The 23,024-nt window shown below is 47.8% G+C and overlaps 1 protein-coding gene across 2 annotated transcripts; it reads right to left on the bottom strand.

The window, feature by feature from the left end:
- Positions 1-728: 728 nt before the first annotated feature.
- Positions 729-15,901, bottom strand: zbtb4 (zinc finger and BTB domain containing 4). 2 transcript variants are annotated; one of them, XM_080518765.1, is made up of 2 exons: positions 15,861-15,901; positions 729-9,540 (listed from the first exon to the last, which is right to left on the bottom strand). In XM_080518765.1, the coding sequence occupies exon 2, from the start codon at positions 9,522-9,524 to the stop codon at positions 3,987-3,989; it is 5,538 nt and encodes a 1,845-aa protein (XP_080374891.1). In that variant the 5' UTR covers positions 9,525-9,540; positions 15,861-15,901; the 3' UTR covers positions 729-3,986. The 2 variants fall into 2 exon arrangements, with proteins under 2 accessions (XP_080374891.1, XP_080374892.1); XM_080518766.1 differs by lacking the exon at positions 15,861-15,901 and adding an exon at positions 15,123-15,222.
- Between the last annotated feature and the right edge of the window lie 7,123 nt (positions 15,902-23,024).

The raw sequence follows: 23,024 nt of genomic DNA, 5'->3' as shown, positions 1-23,024 counted from the left end.
CCACAGATTTTCACACATGCGGCCAATTCACAGCCACCAATTAGCCTCAAAATGCACGTTATAGGAAAGTAGAGTACAAGGAGATTATTTTAGTAGGAGTATTGAGAACTCAAAATGTTCTCATTGTTGACAGCGACAAAAATAAATGATAAAGGGTGACTTATAAGCCGACATAAAAAAAAAAAATGCAAGATAAGCAATATGTCCGGGACTCTAATCACAAAAATGACAAAAGATTGTATATCTTACTTGGGCCTGGCGGTTTGTTTCAGGACATTGGAGCATGAAAACAAAAAAAAAAAATGCTGCTCCACCGTATATATTTTACATATTTTACAATATCTAATCTCTGGTTTGTTGAACAGGCCATCTCCAGAGGATCAGAGAGAACGATTAGGAGCAAATTCAGACCAACAGTCTGGCGGGTATAAGGGTGCAGGACCTTGCAATGCTTTTAAAACCAATCAAATCGTTTTGAAATCAACCCAGAAAGCTGCAGGAAACCAGTGAAGAGGCCCGATAACTGAAGTACTTTGAGACTTTTGTGAAAACTCTGCAGAATTTGACTCACGTTGCCACCTATCGATTTTTGTTTTCTTTTAGAAAACCAGTATAACCAGCGTCAAACCTCATTAAATTTCAACTGTATGAAAAACCAGTCATTAGGATTTAGTGAATACTTGAGACATTGGTTAGAAAAACAAAACAAAAAGAAGGCAAGACCAAACTTGTGCCGATCTCATTGGGTCATCAGGTTAATACTTTATTTTTGTTTGATTGCAGCAAAGAGAAAGGAAGGGAGACAGTAACAAGGGGAGAAGGAGAGACGAGAAGAATGTCGGAAATAGGAGACTACAGACTTTGGGAGAGCTGTGGCTACAAGCCTTTGTATCAAATCTAAAGACAAAGTCATCAGGCAACATTAAAACATCTTTTAAAAATAACATTAACATATTTTGTGGGCTCTATATGGCACAGTATTACCCTAGACATGTACACAATACCAAAAAACAGTTTAGCCACACTCCTACGTCTATGAACAGCTTCATAGCAAACAAAGCCATGAAATCTATCTCCAAATCATACCGTCGTTTCTCAAGGAAAAAAAATGTTCATATAGCTATTCAAATTTCTTATGCCATAACAAGGCACCTTAACAGTTGAAATCTGGCGGATCCACGTCTTACTATAGATAATTATTTAAATATCAAAGCAGAGGCACATTCATTTAAACTAAAACATACAGTAAATAGTTGTATATTACCACCAGATTCCAGTCCAGTCACTACAATACGTCGATTTGCATGCTTTTGGTCTGTATGATAACCATGATGGCAAACTATGGCATAAGAAATGGTCCAAAAACACAAACATGTCCATCTACAGGAATGGCTTGAGATAGTGTATTGGAGACAGCAAGGCTTTTTTTACACTGAAACTAACCCACAGAAAAGTGTCAATCCCCCCCCCCCCCAAAAAAAAAAAGAATAACAAGTGGCCCATGTACTGCCAAGGGATTTGCTGCTTAGGCAGATTTGTTTTGGTTTTTCATTTTCACGCTGTCACTCGCTCTCAAAACACGTACCCAAACACGCAAAAAGGCTTGTAACCACACCCGAGAGGGACGCGCGTCCACCCCTGCAGCCGGTCACGCTGCATTTCAGCGCCCCTGCCCGAACCAGAAGGCGCCCCAGTACCGTCACGCACACAAGAAACACACGTATTTCACTCGGGGGGGAAAAAAAGGTGCAGCGAGCGAGTCCACGCTCAAGGAGGGAGAGAAAACAGCTCGTTAAAATGTGGGATCTTATTGTGGCGGCAAGTTTTTGTGGAAGTTTATCCCAAAAAAAAAAAAAAGAAAAGAAAAGAGGCCCATAATGGATTGAAACATGATTAACTGAGATATGGAAGAAGGCCAGGAAATATAAAATGAAACAAAGAAAAAGCTGTGCACACAATGCCAGATTTGCCGAGGATATAAACGGTTAGGAAGCAAGTGTTGCTCATGCGTTGTGGATACAGAACCCAAGTTTACTGATGTGTTCCTAGGACTACTGTATATATGCATACCAGACGTTATACAGTTCTTTGACAGGTTATTTGTGTCAAAACAGAAACGAAACAAAAACAAAAACAAAACAAAACAAAACAAAAAAAAAGGAACTGAAACCAACTCTACCATTAATGCAGCTGTACTTCATTAACCTCATGACTAAATTTACATTCATATCTTAAAATATACTCCCCCCTTTTTTTTTTTTCTTTTTTTTTTTCACTGAAGCCACTTCCATCCGGTAAGAGGGCTAAACAACATAAACAACAACATAGTTTAACAAAACAAACATGTAGAGATAACATCACATGTAACAAAAAACAAAACAAAAAAAAGACCCCCGGGAGGGCGTCTGGAGAGTTTCGGCCACCACTTTGGCTGCCGAGCTTTGCCTTTTCCCCGCCTCTTGGTAAGTGACGCAGGGCAGGAAGGGAAATAGTTCAGACGTTTTTTTTTTTTTTTCCAGTCTCTCCTTGTTCAGGCGAGCACGACAACCTCATTTCAACCCCAGTGTCATTTCCTGCGCGACCTTCCGATTCAGAGTCTGACAGTTTTGTGCCCATTTATATATTTCTCTTCCTATCCAGAAATATGCGATACCCTGAATCCATTTTTGCTTGTTTCGTTCTCTGCTGTTGCTCGTCTTCCTCCTGGCTTAGGAAATGGAGCCTTTTCCTCTTCCAATTAAAGAGGAAAAAGCTACACAAGATGAAGGCTGACTGGCATTTTATAAATTTTCTTTTCCTTTTTCATTTGAAGGAAATGAGATGAAAAAAAAAAAAAAAAAAAAAAAAACAGAAGTGCAATGTTCTACCAGCCTTTAATTCTTACCCAGTGGCCAGCTACATTTTCCAAAGCAGCTACAAGTGTCCCCGTTAAGTGACCACTACTTGTCTATTTTGTGCACATAAGGTTTACCCATGGTGAATGCTATACAAGATCCTACAGTGTCATCAGGACACGGAGTCGCTATTCCTGTCGAGACCTCGGAGCTCAGATGATCAGTCTTTGTCACAGACTCATGTCCAGCTATGCCTTTGACTTTTCGACGATTTTAACTATGAGGAATCCTTTTCTAAATGCACTTATGCACATGGACCTACCGTAGCCTTTTCTCGACTAGAGTAGGAATGCTGTGTGTGTCTAAAACGGAATGATCTCGTCATTCACCCACATCTCTCACACACGCATACACGCACACATACACACACACACACACGCACACACACACCAGCTTTCACTCATACACAGTAATACCTGCTGCAGCCCAGCCCTGCATGCACAAATCCCTACATATGTGTGCATGTACATGCTCATATATAACTTTCACAGACAGTTTGACAACAGGATGCACCTGTGTTCTCATACAAAAATACACAAAGTTCCTTAAACGCTCCATCTTCAACTGCGCTGAATGAGGACTCTTCTGTCTTATCCTGTATCTTTTCCCATAGAAGCTCTCCCAGAAGAGCGTTCATCCTCATTATGCGGTGACTATAAAGGGAAGTAGACTGAACTAAATTTTTTTTCTCCACACAATACACACCCTGTTAGCAGTTCTTATTCTTATATTATAGACAATATAACGAGTCAGAGAGGAAGATTAATCAAGCTCTAGAACTACGACACATTACAGCCAGACGGGAGAGACGTGGAGGTGGATGAGCAGGATATATATATCCTATATTTAAACATATATGTATATATATATATATACAATATGTATAAATATATACATATATATCTAAATATATACTATCCCATTGCTTCATTTCTTTGCTCCTTCTCCCTTCACACCTCCTACCGTAATGCTCGGATCGCTGTGGAATAAAAGAATGGCAAGGGTGCTGTGCGAGTGAACTCAGTGACCCAGTGAGCACGCACCCCTCCCACTCCCAGCCGTCCCCACTGAAAAATATTCCTTAAAGCGCTTCTACGGTTTGCTGCTGCTGCTGTCTCGTTGCTTTTTGCTGCCGCCGCTGCTGCTGTAGAGGCTGGGATTCGCCACAAGAGGGTGAGGAGCTGCACCCATATAAGGCCCAGCAGTGGCTGCGTAATTGAAGATGGCAGGGAGGAATGGCAGAGGCTCCACTTTGTCCCCCCCAGGTGCCATCATATTCAAAGCCACGGGTAATGCTGCCAAGTTATATGGATAGGCCAGTAGCTGGGGCCCGTAAAGCAGCTGGTAGGGGTCCGGATAGAATGGCAGCTTGGCCAGGTCCCCGCCATTAGGGACCATCACTTTTCCCAGTGGGCCAAAAGGAAGCGCTCCAGGTGGATAAGAGGACATGAGCAGGCTTTCTTCTTGCTTCTTACCAGTGCGGTAGCTGTCCGGCACAATGAGGGGTAGCGGATAATCTTGGGAAGGGTAAACCATGGGGGTGGCATCCCTTTGCTGCGAGTCTCTGGAAGAAACAATGTCTGGATGGTCTGGCTCAGGTGGCTGCGGGGCTCGGGGGAGAAGCAGAGCGTGGGCAGAGGGGCGGTCACCGGCACCAGCTGCTCCAGTGGGCAGCGTGAGCCGGTCGAGTCCTTGTGAACTTGAGTGAATCTGGCGATTGGCTTGAGCTAACAGACCAATATTTGAGGGGGAATGGCAAGGGGACTTGGGAGTGCGCCTGTGTGTGGAGGGTCCATTCGTAGTGGTTTGAGTGGGAATACGTTGGGGGGATGGCACAGGGCTTAAGGGCTCCTCTTTGGGGACCAACAGTGCAATTTGGTCCTCTGACGTGTGAGCTTCTCTACTGATCTGCTGGGCTCTCTCTCTCTCAATGTCCCTTTCTTTCTCAATTTCTCTGTTCCGTTCCTGTTCTCTCTGCCTCTCTACCTCCATCTCTTTTTCTTTTTGTCTCTCCATCTCCCTCTCTCTGGCTAGTATAGATGACATGGTCAGGTCCTGTGCTTCTTCAGGAGAGGGACTTCTTGACAGTGACGGGACTCTTAGATCCTGGACCAGAGGTGCTTCCTTGTAGCCCGCGTGCAGGAAGATCCCGCCCTGCCGGTCTCTGTCCATAATGACCCCATCCCGTTTCACAAATCCCCCCTCAGAGCTGGGAGCTGTTGTCATGGAAACAGGAGGAGCAGCAGTGGTTATTCTGGTCTGTGATGTCATGGGCACATTTGGAGAGGTGTTGGCAGATGCCATGATGTGTGCAGGGCTGGGTATTCTATGGAGCTGGCCGTCGAGGTTCTTTTTGCTCAGAGTGCGGTAGTCAAGACATTCGGGCCCGTTCATTACAAGCACACTCTGGATATTAGAGGGTGTCGCAGGCATGTATTCAAGTTTATTGGGTGTAAGGTTAACTGGGCTTTCTAATGGTGGGTCTGTAATTTGTGCCCCTGGCTCGGAAGGCTTTCTTGGTTCAGGTTTGTGACTGGATTCTGACGTCTGATTTTCTTCTGGGAGTTCAATATGGTCCTCATGCTGCTGGGATGTCATACAGTCACTGCTACCATGTGGCTCTGGTGATGAATAGCTGATAACTGAAACAGAGGGAACACTTGGCGCATGTCTTTTTTCTGTCTCTTGGTCTGTGCTGAGGGGGTTAACAAATGTCTCTGATGTTTTCGGCTCAGAGACTTTATCTTCCCTTTCTCTCTCTGGGGAACTGCTTAACTCATGGCGTCTGATATGGCGAGTTAGTGCTGACGATGTCTTGCACACCTTGTGACACTGAGGACAGGTGTGTCGTGATAATGCTCTTCTACTTAGGCGATGTGGACTAGAATTACTCCCTCCTAAGCCTCCGTTCCCTACTTTGTCTTCTTCATACTTAGTGATTTCTGGCACAGATTTGCTTTTGGGCACTTCAACTTGTTCAATTTTAGGGGGTGCTGAGGGTGTCTCAGCAGGCTTGGGGTGCTGCGTTCTCTGGTGGTCTTCCAACTTATCTCTTGAGGGGAAAGTGGCCCGGCAGAAGAGGCAAACAAACTCCAGCAGATGGCTTAGCTCATGTTTGTCTCGCTTCCTGGGGCTCGAAAACCAGCGGCCACATGTACCACACTCTGCTGCATTCCCATTAGTCCAAGGCCGCCTCTTTATTCCAGCCGGAGCTGCTGAGGTAGACAGAGAAGGCTTTGCAGAATAGAGGGGAGGGGGAGAAACCTCATTACAGGCTTCCTCAACTTGTTCCTCTGCATCTTTTTTTTTCTGTTTTACAGTGGTAGACAGACGTTCCTTTTTAAATCCATCTCCCCTGTCTCGGTCGGATTTTGATGCTTTTTTCCCCTCCTCTATCGTCCTATTCTCTTCTTCATCTTGTGATCTCTCTGTGTCTTTACTCACAAGGCATTTGAGTCTCTCTGCCCTCCTCTTCAGTCGGATGGAACGTTTGAACTTTAGTTTTCTCTGCCAGCTCTTTACCCTCTGTAGATGTGCTTGAGCTTTTCTCTTGGGCTTGTAGGAGTAGTAAGGTCGCCATAAATTATCTTCTGTATCGTGGTCACTGTCTTGTTCACGCACCTCCTGACGGAAGTAATACTCCCTCACTTCATTAGCGGATTTGGACTTTTTCCTGACCCCCTCCTCCTGCTCCTCCTCTTCCTCGTCATCATCCTCCTCCTCGTCCTCCTCGTCCTCCTCCTCCTCCTCCTCATAGTTGCCTCCATCCTTATCACCTTCTTCTTCCATGCTGACTCTGCTTTGGAGGCGATGCTTATGATGGTGGTGGGAGTGGGAGTGAGAGTGGGAGTGAGAGTGAGAGTGAGAGTGGCGTTGCTCCCTGGCTTCTCGCACAGATGATGTTTCACTCCGTTTAGCTTTAGGGGGGGAAAGGCTCTTGTCTCTCCTGAGGTCTGTCTCAGAGATGCTGCGTTTCACTATAGCCTCCTCTCCAATACGTACAGTAATCTGGCACAGTGGCCCTGCCTCTTTGACCTGTGACCCTACAGATGCTGACAGCTGCTTGGAATGGGATATGTCGCTCTTGCTGTGGGACTTGCGCGATTTGTAAAATAATCTGCCTGTCTCTGCATCTTCTCTGCCTCTTGAGCCCTCTTCTGTCGTGTCTGAACTTTCTCTTGACCTCTTCTTGTGATTATCGGCACTATCTCTTTGCTTTTTGATTGGTCTAGGACTACCTTTGTGTAAAGTGTGACTGCTACTGGTCTCAGGGGATGAGCAACTTACTGGGCTCTTTTCACTACCAGATGTAACTTGGTTGCTATGCACAATGACAGAGGAGGACACTGCTGTTCCATGAACTATGACGGAGGGTTTTGTGTGGCCATATGTTATCACAGAAGGCGTGTTTGTTTCTGTGCCCCGGCCAGCCTTAAGAGGTTTGGTTTTGCTGCTGTTGGACGTTTTGAAGCTGCCACTACCTCTCCCCTGTTCTGACTCAAGGGCCTCACTCTCGTGTTTTCTAACTTTGGGCACATCCATCTGGGGGAGGGGTGTTAGTGCAGAGAGGTCTCTGTGCTCAGCAGCCACAGAAACAGGGAAGCTGTCAGGGAAGGCATCTGGGTCAGGCTTTACACTTTGAGGGTGGGCCCCACCAATGAGGCTTTGTAGGTCCCCAGGGCCCAGAGTGCAGCCCAGGCCAGGCAGTGAGAGGGAAGATGTTTCAGTTGGTGTCAGCAGCAAGCCATTATGCAAACTGTCACTGTAGGTCTTGTAGGGTCTCTTCTGGGAGCGCATTGGGAGAAGGCGGTACAGTTTGAGGGCATTAGCTTTTTGTTTATAGCCCCCGTTTGCTGTCTTTTCACTAGAGATGAGGCTGGGATTAATCCCATGAATTGTCTTCTGGTGTGTTTTCAGATTGTAGTAGGTGGCAAAAGCATCCCAACAGAAGATGCACTGGTATCGACGCTCTCCCGTGTGCCACACCTCATGCTTGGTACGATACTCAGCCAGGGCAAAGACTTTGTCGCAGTAATGGCATGGATATTTGCGTCGCCATGAGTGTACATTTGAGTGACGCTTCAGACTGGACAGGGTCATGTAGGACCGCTCGCACACGGAGCAAAAATAAATGACATTGCCATCTACCACCTTCACAAAATGGTGCTCATCACCCGCTAGGAGATCTGCGGCTGCTGCATCATCACCTTGGATACGTGCCAGGAGGCTTCGCGCTTTCTTCCCGGGCCGCGCCTTGCTGATGTCTGTTTCTCCCACAATCACTCCTCCCTCCACTCTCACCTCACCCTCCTCTAATGGTTCCTCCTTTGGTTGCACAGCGAGAGAAGGAGGGCGCAGGCTGTTGGAGTGTAGACCTGGCACCCTGCAGGAGGCCTCGTGGGATTGCAGTCTCTTGCTGTGGATGAAGACTTTGCCACAACAGCGGCAACAGAGGGCGCGGCTTCCACGATGCAGCCGCATGTGAACTGTGAGGGAGGAGGCGGAACTGAAAAGGCGATGGCAGACCCCACATATCAGCTCCGGTTTGAGGCTGTCAGTGGGAGAAAAGGAGGACGAGTGGGGGGGTGCAGTGAGGCCCTCGGAGGGGGGAGGAGGTGGTGGTGGCAAGGGGGGTGGTAGATGGAGAGGGGGCGAGTGTAGACTTGGGCCAGGTGGGCTTCCCGCTTTCCCAGCTGGTCTCCCCGACATCTTCTCCCTCCTCTCTGCGTCCCCCCCCCTCTGATAGGCTGAGGCTCCCAGACTAAAGAGGATTTGAGCAGTTTGAGAGGGAGAGGCGGTGCCGTTGGCCAACCTGTGCCTCTCATCAAATCCGTCTCCACCGTAACAGCCCCCTAAAGCGACACCAGAGGACCTCGGCGGTGACCTATGAAACTGAGTCTCTGAATTTAGTTTGGAGCATTTTAGAGGAGGCGGGGATTTTATATCCTTCCTGATGAGTCCATGGCCGCTCATGGGAGATGAGGAGGAGGAGGGCGAGGAGGACGGAGAACTGTCATGTCTCGGGGGCTTAAAAGGTCTGTGCTTTACATCCATGGTGGCGTCCAGTTTCCACAGTGACCCTTTGTCTGAGTTTTTAGAGGACGTTCGCCGTCTGTGCGGGGAAGGGGAGGATGAGGAAGAGCTATGACTGTGGTTCGGAGAGGTCAAAGAGGTCGGCAGGGGAGCTGCACTCAGCGGGAAGCTTAGGGTGATTTTTGCATTTTTAGGTCCATCACCTACATCCTCCAGCCTGTCCTCCATCGTGGCCTCTCCCCGGCCTCCAAACTTTTTGCCCTTCATCTTGAATTGTTCAGCTTCAGCCTCCCCCTCTTCAGACCGAGGGGCCACACCAAGACAGCGGACAGGTTTATGTCGTCCCGCAGTCTTTGATCTGTGCAAATCTACCTGTGAGGAGGCTTGGAATGGGCAAGGGGTGTTCAGTGCCACTGATGACAGTGGTGGGGAAGACAAAGATAACAGGCGCTGACTTTGGTGAAATGTGGTGTCCTTAGTTGCAGTAGGTATGGGGTTGCAGAGGGGAACTAGTCCAGGAGCCAGGCGTTGTTCACTCAGACGTGGCTGAATAAGGCCCTCATGGAGGGGGTCCCACACCTTCTCACCGGACACCATGACCGGCCCCCGAAACCTAAAAAGATAAGTCAGAAACATAGTTTTAGCAACAAAATAGAAAGAAAAAAAAAGGCACAACATTCACTTTTCATCCAACAAAAGTAACTAAAATTTACATTGCACTCAAAACATTTGGAGAATAAATCTTGAATCTCATGGAAAACTGTAGAAAAAACACACACACACACACACACACACACACACACACACACACACACACACACACACACACACACACACACACACACACACACACACACACACACACACACACACACACACACCCAAATGCCCCAGTAACGCTGAACTCCAACTGCTCAGCCCGGAATTGTGAGTGAAAGGAGGGAGAGGGCAGGGGGAAGGAATGAATCTGCGGCAGCGCTGGTTTGGATTTCAGCGTGCCACAGCCAAGCTTTCAGACACACATTCCAGAGATCCATCTCTCTCGGCTGTGACACAACATTCCCTCTGCCTAATTGGAAGGCGTTTAGATTTAATCAAGATTCCCTCAGAATAGAGTGCTGACTTAGATCCGGGTCTGCGATGCACATAAAAATAATCACCCGCTCTCTTGCAATTTGAGCAACGGCCTTGTTAGCCATTCCTGGCAGTGGCTACTATTTGCCAGGCATGACTCTAACCATTTATTTGGGAAGGCGGAGGGAAGGAAAGCGGCGAAAGGAGAACGATCGCATGCTCGAACATCTTTAAGGGCTGTTTTTCTTCGCATCCGGTACAATCTCAGCCAAACGGCAGAAGATGAGCGACGGGCTTTTCTCATTTTCATTCTAATTGGACCACGACGGTTGCGGATGCAGAGCTGCTGCAATTCCCCAAACACGCGAAAGCTGCAGATTCACATTCGCCAGCTTGCTGTTATCACTTGTTTAAAATGGGTCCTTCTGTTTAGGTCGGGCAAACTGGGGGATAAAAGAGGGGATAGTTCATGTCTGTAATGATGCGACAAGGAGGGAAAAAAAAAATCCTCAGTCATGCTTTTTTGCCTTCATTTTCAAGCAGCAAAGCAGCCAGGAAGGCAGGCCGCTGTAAAATTCCACAGGCAGCTCTGAACAGGCAGAAACTAGGTCAGCACTGTTATTGCAGAGGGAAGAGGAGGGAGAGAGAGAGAGAGAGAGAGAGAGAGAGAGAGGGACACACAGAGACAGAGTGATACAGAGAGAGAGAGAGAGAGAGAGAGAGAGGGTGAGACAAAGGGTGAGAGGATGAGGGAGAGTGAAAGGGTGACAGAAAAAGGGAGAAGCAGCGTGAGGGTTGTGGTGGGGGGTGTATTGAAGCAGGAACAGTCAGACACGCCGCGCTGTCACACAGACAGGAGCTCGAGAAAACTGACACACAATGCATACATGAACTGTGCATACACCCTCACATGCCCGCGGGCGAGACACACAGGCATAAACAAAGTAGTTTAACACGGACGGGCCCACTTGTAAATGATATTCAAACTAAGAGGTGAATCAGAGTGCATCTCGGCCTCACGCTGGCCGACAGCTAGACTGATGTACAATCAACAAAAAGGAAAACAGAAGTGTCTATTATTGATGCACTTAATGCAAACTGCAGGTTCTTCTTTTTTGTTTTGTTGTGCCGGCAATCGATGATGTTTCTGCATATTGAAGATCAGAATAGAGACGCGAGCCTGCGTCGCGAGGCTCTGGATGTTCTGTCCTTCTTGCATGGAGACGCGCCGTTATCGTCACTGATATTCGCTGAGCGATAGATGTGCAGGAAATCCCTCACGGCAAGCGCCAGTCTGCTACAAGTGGGCGGACACGCTGAGAGAGACGTCGCTGAGGCTAAAAATTTCACCGTCTCATCTGGCGCCTGAGCCGCGGACAGGAAAATGCGTACGACGCCCCCTCGCTCCTTTTTCTTGATCCGCCTGTGACGCACGCGGCCTGCTGTATAAGCCCAGCCAGCACGACATGCAGTCTGGCTTGTCACAGGTGGCGTTCGCGCGCTCGTTGAGCGGACTGAATGTACACGTATGCTCGCAGAAGAACGCGCGCGGAAAAAACACTCGTTCCTATGTCTTCGCCGACTCACAGGCGAACTCACAGGCGCACAGATATGACCATGAGGAACTTAAAACAACAACAACAACAACAAAAATGTATCTAAAATAAACAGCCTCACTGTTCCCACACTTTCTCTGCAACAGGATGCTCCGTGCAAAAAAAAGGAACACGCCGGTTGGCCCATGAAGTGTTCATCTATTTGTGCTCGTGGCGCTTAAGAAACCACACAGCATGAACAGGTGCTCAGCCGGAGCAGAACAAATTACTAACTAAATTCCTGTAAACTTGATTAACCTTTTCACCAAATGCAATAAATTTCATATGACGAGACAGTCTCTTTAGTGGCGGGCCGAGGGAACAAAGTCTCACGTTCAGCTCGTTGTGTTCCAGTTTGTATTCCATATCGAATGACAAATGTGAGAAAAGTAAACTCTGCTATTGATTCTGACTAGGTCAGTCTGACATTTATAGAATATTCCTAAAAGCAGAACCGAGCCCATTTAGCCTTTCCTTTATAGTCACTTTTTAGAAACGATCTAATAGAAAATAAAATACAGTATTTTTTTTTTTTTTATCGGCTTGAATTTTGCCACTAATTCAAAGTTGAGGTTTTTTCCGTATTTGAAATTATTTCCAACGAGCTGGCGAAAAAACGTGGATGCCTTCATGACAGTAAAAACCATTACGCTGTACTTTTGAAGAAAAGTCACCACCAATCCCAACGCGGCTTAAGTGGCCTTGCATAATAACATAAGGCAGGATGGCAGAGGAGTTTGGCTGATACATCAACTTGAACCAGACGTGAAGCAATCTGTTTATTCCTTACTGGTCCTTCGACTGGTCGACAAATAAACTGTTTGGATTCGGTTCATCCATTCAAACACGCTTTTTTTCCCCCACCTGCTTCTAACTCACAAGTTGTTTTTTTTTTTTCATCAACATGTTATTTTACGCAGTACAAAGACAACGCTAAAACAAATAAATCTTCCTAATTGAGGAGTAAAAGTTTGGTTACAGCAAATTACACTTTTAATGCTCTTTAGCTTCACTTAATGTGGTATTCATTATAGTGTAAGTAGCTAACACTTGTACCTATGCCTCATTAAAAGGTTTTAAACACTCTCGAGCGCTGCTAAAATGATTTAGCCACCTCTGTGGTTTCCGGCACTCTCGCCATTTCTGGCCACAATTTGGTGAAAGTTTTATTTTAGTCACCATCAACAAAGTCGCTGCTCGTATTGAGAAGCATAAAAAAAAAAATGCTATGCCTGCCATTGCAAGCAGTGTTCAGATGACAGAAATCCCTTCACTCTGAGTTGAAATTGGAAAATGAACCTGCCTCATGCAAACAACTCATTCGAAAAACTTATTTATGTCTTGTATATAATGTTAAATGTGGCCGGGGTGTCAATATATTGTGGTTCCCTACATGTTTATACAACTCATTTGTATTCTTTCAGTATGTACTGCACTAGAAAATCCGATATCGATTCATTATGGATTTCCTAATATGGTCATCGACCCCAGGCACAACGGTAAAGCACAATGAGGCTGGTGTCAAATTACAAGCACTTGATCTTGCGGCAGGCTCAGCGCCATTGAAAGAGGGGGACGAGGGGAAGCAGCCGGGCATAAAGTTGTTTATAAGGGAGAGGGGAGAATCGTTTGGAGACAGAAGCTGCGGCCGCTCGTTTCAGGGTGAACTGGGGGGGGGTGCAAAGAGGACGCCGTATCAAGTAAACAACCTCTAATACTGTGATAGAGGAAAACCTACGTCAGGGAGGTTCTGGAAGATGTGAAAAATGAATTACCCGTGTCATTAATATCACAGTATTCAATAAGCAATAATAACATTGCATTCAGCAGCCTAATTGTTGACCACAGTGTTATTATTACTAAAAGGATTTTCGGTGTCATTCTGTGTGTGTGTGTGTGTGTGTGTCGGTGGGGGGGGGGAGGCTGCGAGCCGGAATGTCGGGGGCCTCGGTGCTCCAGCCGGTGAGCCAGCGGCGAGGAGCATGTGGGAAGAGGAAGGTATTGGTTGGGCTTTCTCCCCAGCGAGGGGCAGCCAGAGGGGCCTAACTATCGAAGCAGCAGTTGCTCTGTAAAAAGATGTGTGTGTGTGTGTGTGTGTGTGTGTGTGTGTGCATGTGTGGGTGCTTTAAGGGGGGGGCACATCGTTAGCAAGAGCAGCTACTGAACTCTCCACAACCCCCCGGCCAAGAGAGCGTGGTGGAGCCGGCCAGATGGGAGAGAGGGAGGGAGGAACGGAGGGAGGAGGTGAAGGGGAAGTTGGTATGGGTCGGGGAGTGGTTGTGGTGGTTGTGGTGGCGTGAGCGAGGGAGGTAGGGGTAACTTCAAACGCATCAATCCCCGTGTTCACATTTTATGGTTTCCCTGTCTTTCAGATCCCCTCAGCGTGACTGACTGACTGACTGACTGACTGACTGACTGTGCCCCCCCCCCCCCACCACCACCACCCCCACCCCTGTGTGTCAACTGTTGTATCGTGGTGTTTTCGAATGCCACTCCACGCACCAAGCGAACCGGCCCGTGTCTGAAGCGCAGCACACTCGCCATGCTCCGCTAACTCCCCCCCCCTCACCCGACACGTAATTCCCATAATTCCTGCTGGCTCGCTACAGAATCACGGGACGCGTCACGAAGCGGGGAGATCCGGTAAAAAAAAAGAAAAGCACCCCCTTGGAGAGCAGTCGCGACCACGCCGATGACCTTTCCCCCCCCCCCGAGGTGATTTCTCCCCCCCAAAATGATTTTCCATTTCGCACAACGTCCCCGTCGAAGAGGGTGCGGAAGCCCCCCGCCGGAGTCATTACTCTTCGAACAGCTTAGGAACCTCGGGGTGTTAAAAGCTCGAACCGACAGCGGCGTGTTACAGATCACTACGAACTGCAAGTACAAATGTGGGCAGAGGAGCAAAGCGAGGCGCCGCACCGGCTTCCTGACTTCGTCCACATCCTTTATGTTTGCAGTGTTAAAAAAAAAAAAAAACTATGTAAACAACAACCAAGCATGTGATGGCAACATTTCCTCTAACCATCTTATACAGAAAAATAATAAAACTCACAAAAAAAATAAAAATAAATCCGTGACCCACATGTGACAGACCTGTTATGACAACATCCGCTTTACTTGACGCCACAAGCTACATTTCCTATTGTCTGACCTATGACCCCTAACCCTGTGGCAGTGTGGATCATATTTTCCATACATTGAGCATGGGGGGGTGGGGGGGGGGGGGGGGGGGGGGCTTGGCATCCACAGAGAGCAGGAATGTGAGAATAGTTGGCAGCAGATGCTTTGTTGTTTTGGAAAAAAGAGAAAAAAAGAAAAAGAGTAAGGCTGAAGGAAGCAGCAACAACAGGACCGGGGACGTCAATATGCCCTCTGCTGCTCTACGTGAGGTAACCTCCAACACGCACACAAAAAAGGGAGAGAGGAAAAAAAAAAAAAAAACAAGCAGCTAAAATGGAGGACACACTGGGCGGCTCAAAACCAAAATAAGAGACAAAAATCAGTTGACAGAAGTGGGGATGTTTACCTTTCGGCCGCATCCAACTTTGTCCGCCTACAAAACACTTGTTCTCGTGTTGTCAGTTAAGTTCGCAGGCAGGCGGCAGGGAGGCTCGGCCCACCGCGTTTAGGACCCCCTCAAAACAAAATTTCACGTCATGTTCAAGCCCTGCTCTGATGCGATAAGACCGCCCGGCCCGCCCTCGCCGATCCGGCGGTGAATCACCGACGCGAGAGGCTCACGATAAATTAAAAGTTTCATCACAATCTCAAAGCGAGTCATCGCTCTTGAAAAAGAAACTGCGTGGTGCGCCAGCGACAGAGAGGGGAGGATGAGGGAGACGAGGCCTGTTACTGGCACGCACGCACACGCACGCACACACACACACACACGCGCACACACACACACACACGCAGACCCAGCACAGGCACACAGACGTGAATACGCTTCCACAAGCGCACATTGCATAAATACACACACCCACCAGCACTCACGCCCCAACACAGTAAAATAAAAACCTTTTCTTCCTCTTCACGCGCAGAGCAATCGCCGCTACAGCAGCAGGGGGAGAAAGCAGGGGGTGGAGGAGGGGGGGGGGGGGGGGGGGGGGGGGGGGGGGTGGGGGGGGGTGGTGGTTAAAAAAAAACAAAAACAAAAACAAACAAAAAAAAACAAACAAGCAGGGAAACAACAAGAATTCAGCCTCGCTTCCTTCTTATTCCCTCTGTCTGTCTCTCAGGAAGGCAAGCATACAAGAGAACGTACCTCGGAAAACCTCCTGCTGCATCTCTGCTGCGATGTGTTCTCTCCCCTCACACTCCCTCTCTCCCTCTCCCTCCCTCTCTCTCTCTCCCTCCCTCTCTCTCTCGCTCGCTCGCTCTCTCTCTCTCTGTCTCTCCCCCTTGGTCTGTGTATGCGCACGTCTGAGTGTGTGAGGGAGAGAGTGAGAGAGAGAGAGGGAGAGAGAGAGAGCGCGCAGGGAGAGGCGGTGTGCACACACACACAGACACACACACACACACACACACACACACACACATACAGGCAGCAGTGTGTGAAGACAGAGAGCAGGAGCGATTCTCACACTCAAACTTGCTTGCTCTCCCTCACTCCCCTTTTCTTTCTCCTCTCTCACTCCAGTTTTTGCCTCTGACACACGATTCTTAGTGTTTTTGCTCTTTTTTTTCTTTTTTTTTTCTTCCAGCAAGTGAATACCCTCCTCTGCACCCCCCCCCCCCCAACCGACTCTCTCCCCCCACTGAATCCAATCTTCTTTTTATTTGGAAGTGTTGTTCCCTCAGTCTGACACACACACACACACGCACGCACGCACACACACACACACACACACACACACACTACTTTATATACACAAAGCCCAGCGATAGGGAGAGGGGAGGGAGAGGCAGAGGGAGACAGAGTGAGAGAGCAAGCAAGCAAGAGGACGCCATTTAAGCAGTTTGTTACGAGCACTGCAAGTCCCCAAAATGGCTGAAAACAAACAGGAACCACGCCAAGTCGAAAAAACCCCGGGCACAAGGACAGACAGACAGACAGACAGCGAGGCGGCGGGAGGAGAGCGAGCGAGGGGAGACGGCGAGAAAGTGAGACAGTGGGAGGACACGGTGGCGGTAGAGTCAAATGGCGGACGGGAGCCGCTCTGCGAAACAAGTGAAGTTGGGGGGGGGGGGGGATAAAAAGCGGTTTGGGTGGACGCTTGCGGCGGTTCGGAGTCACGTCCCCGTGAAGTTTCGGGACTTCTTGAGCGTCACGGCCCAAAACAATGCGGCAGGAGGCCGAGGCAGCCTCACCTTTAATCCCCGCCTTATAAGTGAACAGAGTTCTGATTATAGCGCCAAGCAAAAAAAGTCATAAATCACATCGTGGACGAGCTCGGATAGCGTCTCTCTCTCTCGCTTCCCGAGTCCAACTTTCAATGTCCTGCTCACGTCTTTTGCGTGAGCCGCCATTGATTTCAATATAGAATCCTGAACTGATTAGAAACAATCTTGTAGATAAGCACGACAACGTTGGATCGGAGAAGAATAAAACGGCTCAAACAACCCAAATAATTTATTTGTAAGCATTTCTATTTTTAACGGTAATAAGGGGCGGGACTAATGCTGCAGCCTCCCTCCTGGAGGAAGTCCAGATAATCTGCACATCCCTTGAAGCTCTGTTTGCTTTTTTTTTATTTTATTTTTTTATATTCAGTAGAAGGTGATTTGTGTGCACGCTGCTGCAACTCCGGAGACTCATCGCCATTTAATTGCCATTTAACAAGGTGGCACTATAACTTCCATATGTCCACGTCAGCACAAATAATATCAAAGACGAGTGCCTTTAATAAAGGAATATCTTTTTATAAGGCAACGGAGATCTCTGAAGACAATTATGTCGACGGCGTGAATCAGTTTTTTTATTTCATCTCCACCTTTCCAGCTCCACCAGCTCTTGTAAACGTATGAACGACGCGCAATGCGATCGTTCGTGACCGACGTCCAATCAATAGTGTTTCGTCGAAGCAAAATGGGAACAACACGATTTATTAATTCACGAACGATGCTAAATCCTACAACATTCCCCACGACGCATCTAAAAAAAAAAAAAAAAGGCTTCTGTGTCGTTACCCCTGGTGTCAGAAGGCCAAATTCTGCAAAGACTATGCTTTTATAACACAGGAGAGTTCTCATAATGGCAAAAACTCCTATTCAATGCGTTAATATTTCACAGATTAAAAGTCATATCGCTATATTTGTGCATCCCATAAGAACGCGTTGCATTTTATTGAGACAGGAGTGGAGCCAGTATCCCATATTGGCAACGGCGGAGGCATTACATTACACTGAACGCTGCTTTGTGAGCCAAATGCCTGAATATAACGTATAAATAATGTTTCCAATCACAGCTTGTGTCTTGGGAGAGTCGGTCGTGCGGGTCTCAGCCTTTTCCCTGGCGATTCCACGCGTCCTCGTCTTTTGCCGAACTGTGCGATACAAATAAAGTTGTCCCTTTTGGCATTTCAGAACGTAGCCAGAGCGTGATACTGTTAGCTCAGTGTAGACCGTCGCTGGAGGTGGAGGGCCTCTTTAAAGAGAGAACGGGGCGAAAGGTGGGCACTCTTCAACTCTCCAACGGCCTCGGCTAAAAGGGTTCAAGTGCGATCGGTGGCGACGCTGGACACGCCAATTAACTGCTCCTGTGTCAGCCGGTGCATATGCGGTTACATTAGAACTATTGAGTCTGCACCTGCTTTCGGCGCCGCTGTGGAAAGCAGCTCCGCCGCCGTCGCCACTTCACCTCTGAGGCCTGCAGCTGGATATCACTTCTGATTCGCTCGCGGCTAGTGCCACACAACGGCAGCTCTCACGGTTCTGGGCTGCTCTCGGCTGCGCACACACTCACACACACACACTCACACACACACACACACGTCATGGTCAGTGGAAATTCCATGCGTCTGTGTTCCCCCTGCGATGGCCGTGAGCCACTCTGTGGCCTCAGATCATGAGCTATTCTCTCAGCTGGAACAAGAGAGCTGAAAAAAAAAAAAAAAAAAATCCAAGCCGGGGTGGGAGAGTGGTCTGTTATGCTGCAAGACCATCATACTTCCCACTGTCCTTTTCAGTGGAGACCCCCCTCCACCCCCCCGCCCACCACCCCCCCTCCAACACACACACAGACACACCGACACACACTCCATACCCCGCCTCGCCCCCAGCAGCCCCCACCCCCCCCGCCCCGTACCCACCAACTGAACCTTGACGCCAGCAACCCGCCCTCCTCGCTTTTCCCCTGCCCTTTCCATCTCTCCCTCTCTCTTTCATCACTCTCTCTCTCTCGCCCTCATTGTACGCTGCCACACTTGTCTCCATGGGAACCGCTCTGGGATTGGGTGTTGTTCCTGTGACCTCTCTGGCTCACGGAGTTGGACCAACTTTTTTTTTTTTTTTTTTTTTTTACTCCCCCCCACCACTCCCCACTCCCTACACACACACACACACACACACACACACACACCCTCCTCCCTGTCCGCTCGCATGCACTCCTGCACGTTTTCAAAGCATGCTGGGTATGTGTGTGTGGGGAGATAAAAACTGGAAGTGGAATTATATGTGAGTGGGGGGGGGGGGGAGAAAAATGGAACGGGGAAAAAGAAAGTCTGTGTGTGTTCGTGTGTGTGTGTGTGTGTGTGAAGCGGGGTTGTCCGTTGGGAAAGACAGTAGTACGCGCGCGTGTGTGTGTGTGTGTGTGTGTGTGTGTGTGTGTGTGTGCGTGTTACAGGAGGGCCGCCGTTCGCTCCACACCACACATGTGTACTGGCATTGTCCCGTGGCTGCAGCCAGCCACCGACTCTGTATTCAGAGGCACCCCGTTGTCCGGCCATCTCTATTCATGGCTGTTTGGCCGAACGTGATCATAGCTTTTCACGCTGTGCTGCCAAGCGACACGCACATCTGAATACACAAAGATGGCGAAACCATGGAGGCCATCTCGGTTGGAAAATTTTAATCATTGCGTCAACAAGACTTTAATTGCGTTCCAGGAGAAGAAGGAAAAAAAAACATAAAAAAAAAACAAAACAACAACAATAAAGCGTTTGAATCAACGATTTCTTCATTTATGTTCATTTAAAAGCGTCCGAATTAAATATATTTAGAGTTTTAACAATTGGGTCACAATTTAGATTTCACATCATCCCTGGAAAAAAAAAAAAAAAAAAAAAAAATCCTTTTTTTGTTTTTTTGTTTTTTGTTCCAGGAAGCATGAGTCAGCTTTCTAGATAACGGATGAGAAGTTCCCTATCGCTGTCAGCTCCTAAATTGCAGCCAGGCTGTTTTAATTTCTCTGCACCTGAACACTGAAGTTGGTCATTTCACTGCAAGGCATTTATTTTTTTTTACTTTGGGGTTCATTTGCTTTGATGTTAAAAGACAAAAAAAAAAAAAAAGAAGCTCCCCAATCAGAAACACTCATGTTTGCTCCCAGGTTCGAGTCGCGTTCCTCCTAATGCAAATCCATATGTGTGAATGTATCCAGAGGCGTGTTCGAGCGCAAGTAAACATCCTCGGTGATCTCAGAGACGGGAGGACTAACCTGCTCTCCAGCTGACTTGGACCGAGATCAAAGTGGGAAGTCAAACGACAGTCGGAGGAGTTCAAATGTCAGTGGTTTCTTAAAGAGGAAGCGGCGGCTTTACGAGCACAATGGAGCGACTCCTGCAGCCGAGATTTGCGCACGTTTGCACACGCATGCACGGCTTCTGCCGGCGCGGCGACGACCGAACGCCGGCAGATGTTTGTGGACATGAAAGCAAAACTGAGATCCCTGAGCATTGTCTTCCCAGAGACAGGGGCGGCGCCGCGAGGAACCTGCTGTGGAACCTCTGCAGAAGCGAAGGGCGAGAGGAGCGTGCCGGAGCATGTCCTCGGTTAACTGTGTTTACAGCGAGGAAGATCGGGACGGTAACGTGGAACAGAAACTCTGACAAGCAGAAGTGACATTTTAAGCGGATTTCTTCAACAGACACCCCCATGAGCCTCAATAACGTCAATCTCAATAATAACTCCAATTGGCTCTCTCAAGTGGCTGTAAGCACACACAAAAAAAAAAATCAATAATCAATCAAAAATAGGCTGACAGTGACCCCAAAGCATAAATATCTCATCAGTTCCGTCATTAAACAGTTTGTGCCCGTGTCTATAATTGATGCGTATGGCTGAACGTTCGGAAAAAGACCAAATTCTTTCAGTTATTTTGGTTTTCACGTCATAAAAATATAATTAATTAATAATTCTCATTGTTCTGTGTCACAGCAGCGCAGAAAATAATCATATGAACCTGGCCAGGTGTGAATTACAAAGAACTGGCCAATTATCTTTAAAGTGTCTTTAAAGTTATTAGTAAACTCAGCGACATTTCACCTGGCGGCTCTCCGCATTTACATGGTTTAGCTGCTATACGGTCGTATCACTTGTTCACAACCGTGATAGTGGCATAAACTTACTGAGCTCAGACTGAATGGTTCGTATTTCCTGCTGAATTAAGAGGGAAGTCTTGGGGATGGGGAAGCTCTGTGCGTTTGGCCCGTTCACTAACAGCACTTCATCTTTTTTGACTCGTCGATCGCTCATCAAAGTTAGTCTGGAGTAAAACGATCGATCACTAATCCTTGAATCCTCAAGCTTTTCATAAATGTGCCTATCTAGAAAATCAATCCACTTCCCTTCCGTGTTATTTATGCATTAGTTATTTCTTCATTAAATGTTCACTTATATTTAAGCCATTTGAAGATGAGACGAGAGCCTGTCCTCCCGATCCCCACATCCTGGGAACGTCCTTTATTCAGGAGGACGGTGCAGCTGATGATCTTCAAGGTGTTAAAGAGTCACGTACTTTTTAAAACCCTATTTTGTCAGTGTCATTTCTTTCCTGTGGCAGTGTAACGTCCTGACAAGCCAGACCATTACAGTGAAGCCAAACACTGGTGGACGCACACAACATCATACCGAAGCAGACAGTTTCTCCGACCTCCTTCAGATTGTGTCATATTGTTTAACATATATCTGTTTGTGGTCCCCCCCCCCAAAAAAAAATATGGAACACAATGCAAAACTGCATCATTTTTACGCTTTTGCGCCCTTTCAGCTCTCATTCTGTAAAATGTGCTAAAGAAGGTTCTTTGGACATTTTCTAATAATTGTTTTTTTTTTTTTTTCCTTGAAACTTCCACACGTAACCGCATGTAATTAACTATAATAACTATGATGAAGGGAAGTATAATCTTTTCCTTTCTCACGCGATAAAAACGATGATTAACAGAATACGATCTCGAGAAGGTCAATCAAATTGTTGCTGCTTATTTCCAAGCTTATCTACAGTTTCTCATCTTCTTCAAAAATTCTTTAGTGACTCATTTTGAGACATGTTTATTTATAAGCGACCGACGGATTGAGATCACACGACGCGTTTCCTGCGATCGACGACAGAAGAAACCCGCGGAAGTGGAGGGATATCTGAGGCTTTGTTACGTCGCGTTCGAGGAGTCGGGTAGACATTTCGTTTGTGTTTACCTGCAAGACAACACACAAGGCCTGAAACACACGCACACACACACACACACACACACACACACACACACACACACACACACACACACACACACACACACACACTCCACGAAGGTCGTTCAGAGTCTATCCCACAGGCGTCATGAAAGCACAGGAAGGATTCATCCAGTTACGACGACAGGTTACGTTTGACAGTTACACCGCCGCGCTACACTTGCCTGATGTAACTCAAGAGGCGGATCCATCGCGGTGTCCTGTGACGGGAGTGGGGTTTTCATCCGCCGACGTCTTGACGGGCGAAGCGTCAGATTCCCCCCCCCAAAAGCGACACGCGCCGAACTTTCACGAGCACGTTTGGTGCGAGCGGCGAAAACACTGCTGAGTCACACGAACCGTCCCGTCCCCCCCCCCCCCCCTCCGGGGCACGCGGGAGATAAAAACACTGGCGGAAGCGAACGGGGGACTCAAGCGGACGTGGGCCACATGAAGACGGTTGCGTTGGTGTTGAATTCGCAGTCACTTTGATGTGCGGTTAACCCTTGATAAGATGTGGTTGTGTAACGGGGGGAAAAAAAAAAAAAAAAAAAGGAGAATGGCCGGGGAAGAGAGGATTTTTGGAGTGTGGAGACTCAAAAGGATAGGTGGAAAATCATCTGGGAGGGGTGGCTGATACCGGGGTGGTGGAGGAGGGAGAGGAGGGTGGACGGCTGGTTTTTCCACTGCGAGAGAGAGAGAGAGAGAGAGAGAGAGAGAGAGGGAACGGCTAAATCAAATTAATTAGCTCCTTCATCTCCAGGCAGCTACTCAGGCATGCTGTACTGGCAAAGAGAGGCAGTTGGAAGGAGAAGGGGGGGGGGGG

The sequence above is a fragment of the Blennius ocellaris genome, assembly GCF_963422515.1.
Source record: "Blennius ocellaris genome assembly, chromosome: 23".
NCBI classification, from domain to species: domain Eukaryota; kingdom Metazoa; phylum Chordata; class Actinopteri; order Blenniiformes; family Blenniidae; genus Blennius; species Blennius ocellaris.
The sequence above is the reverse complement of the archived record's forward strand: the minus strand, read 5'-3'. Positions and strand labels throughout refer to the sequence as shown.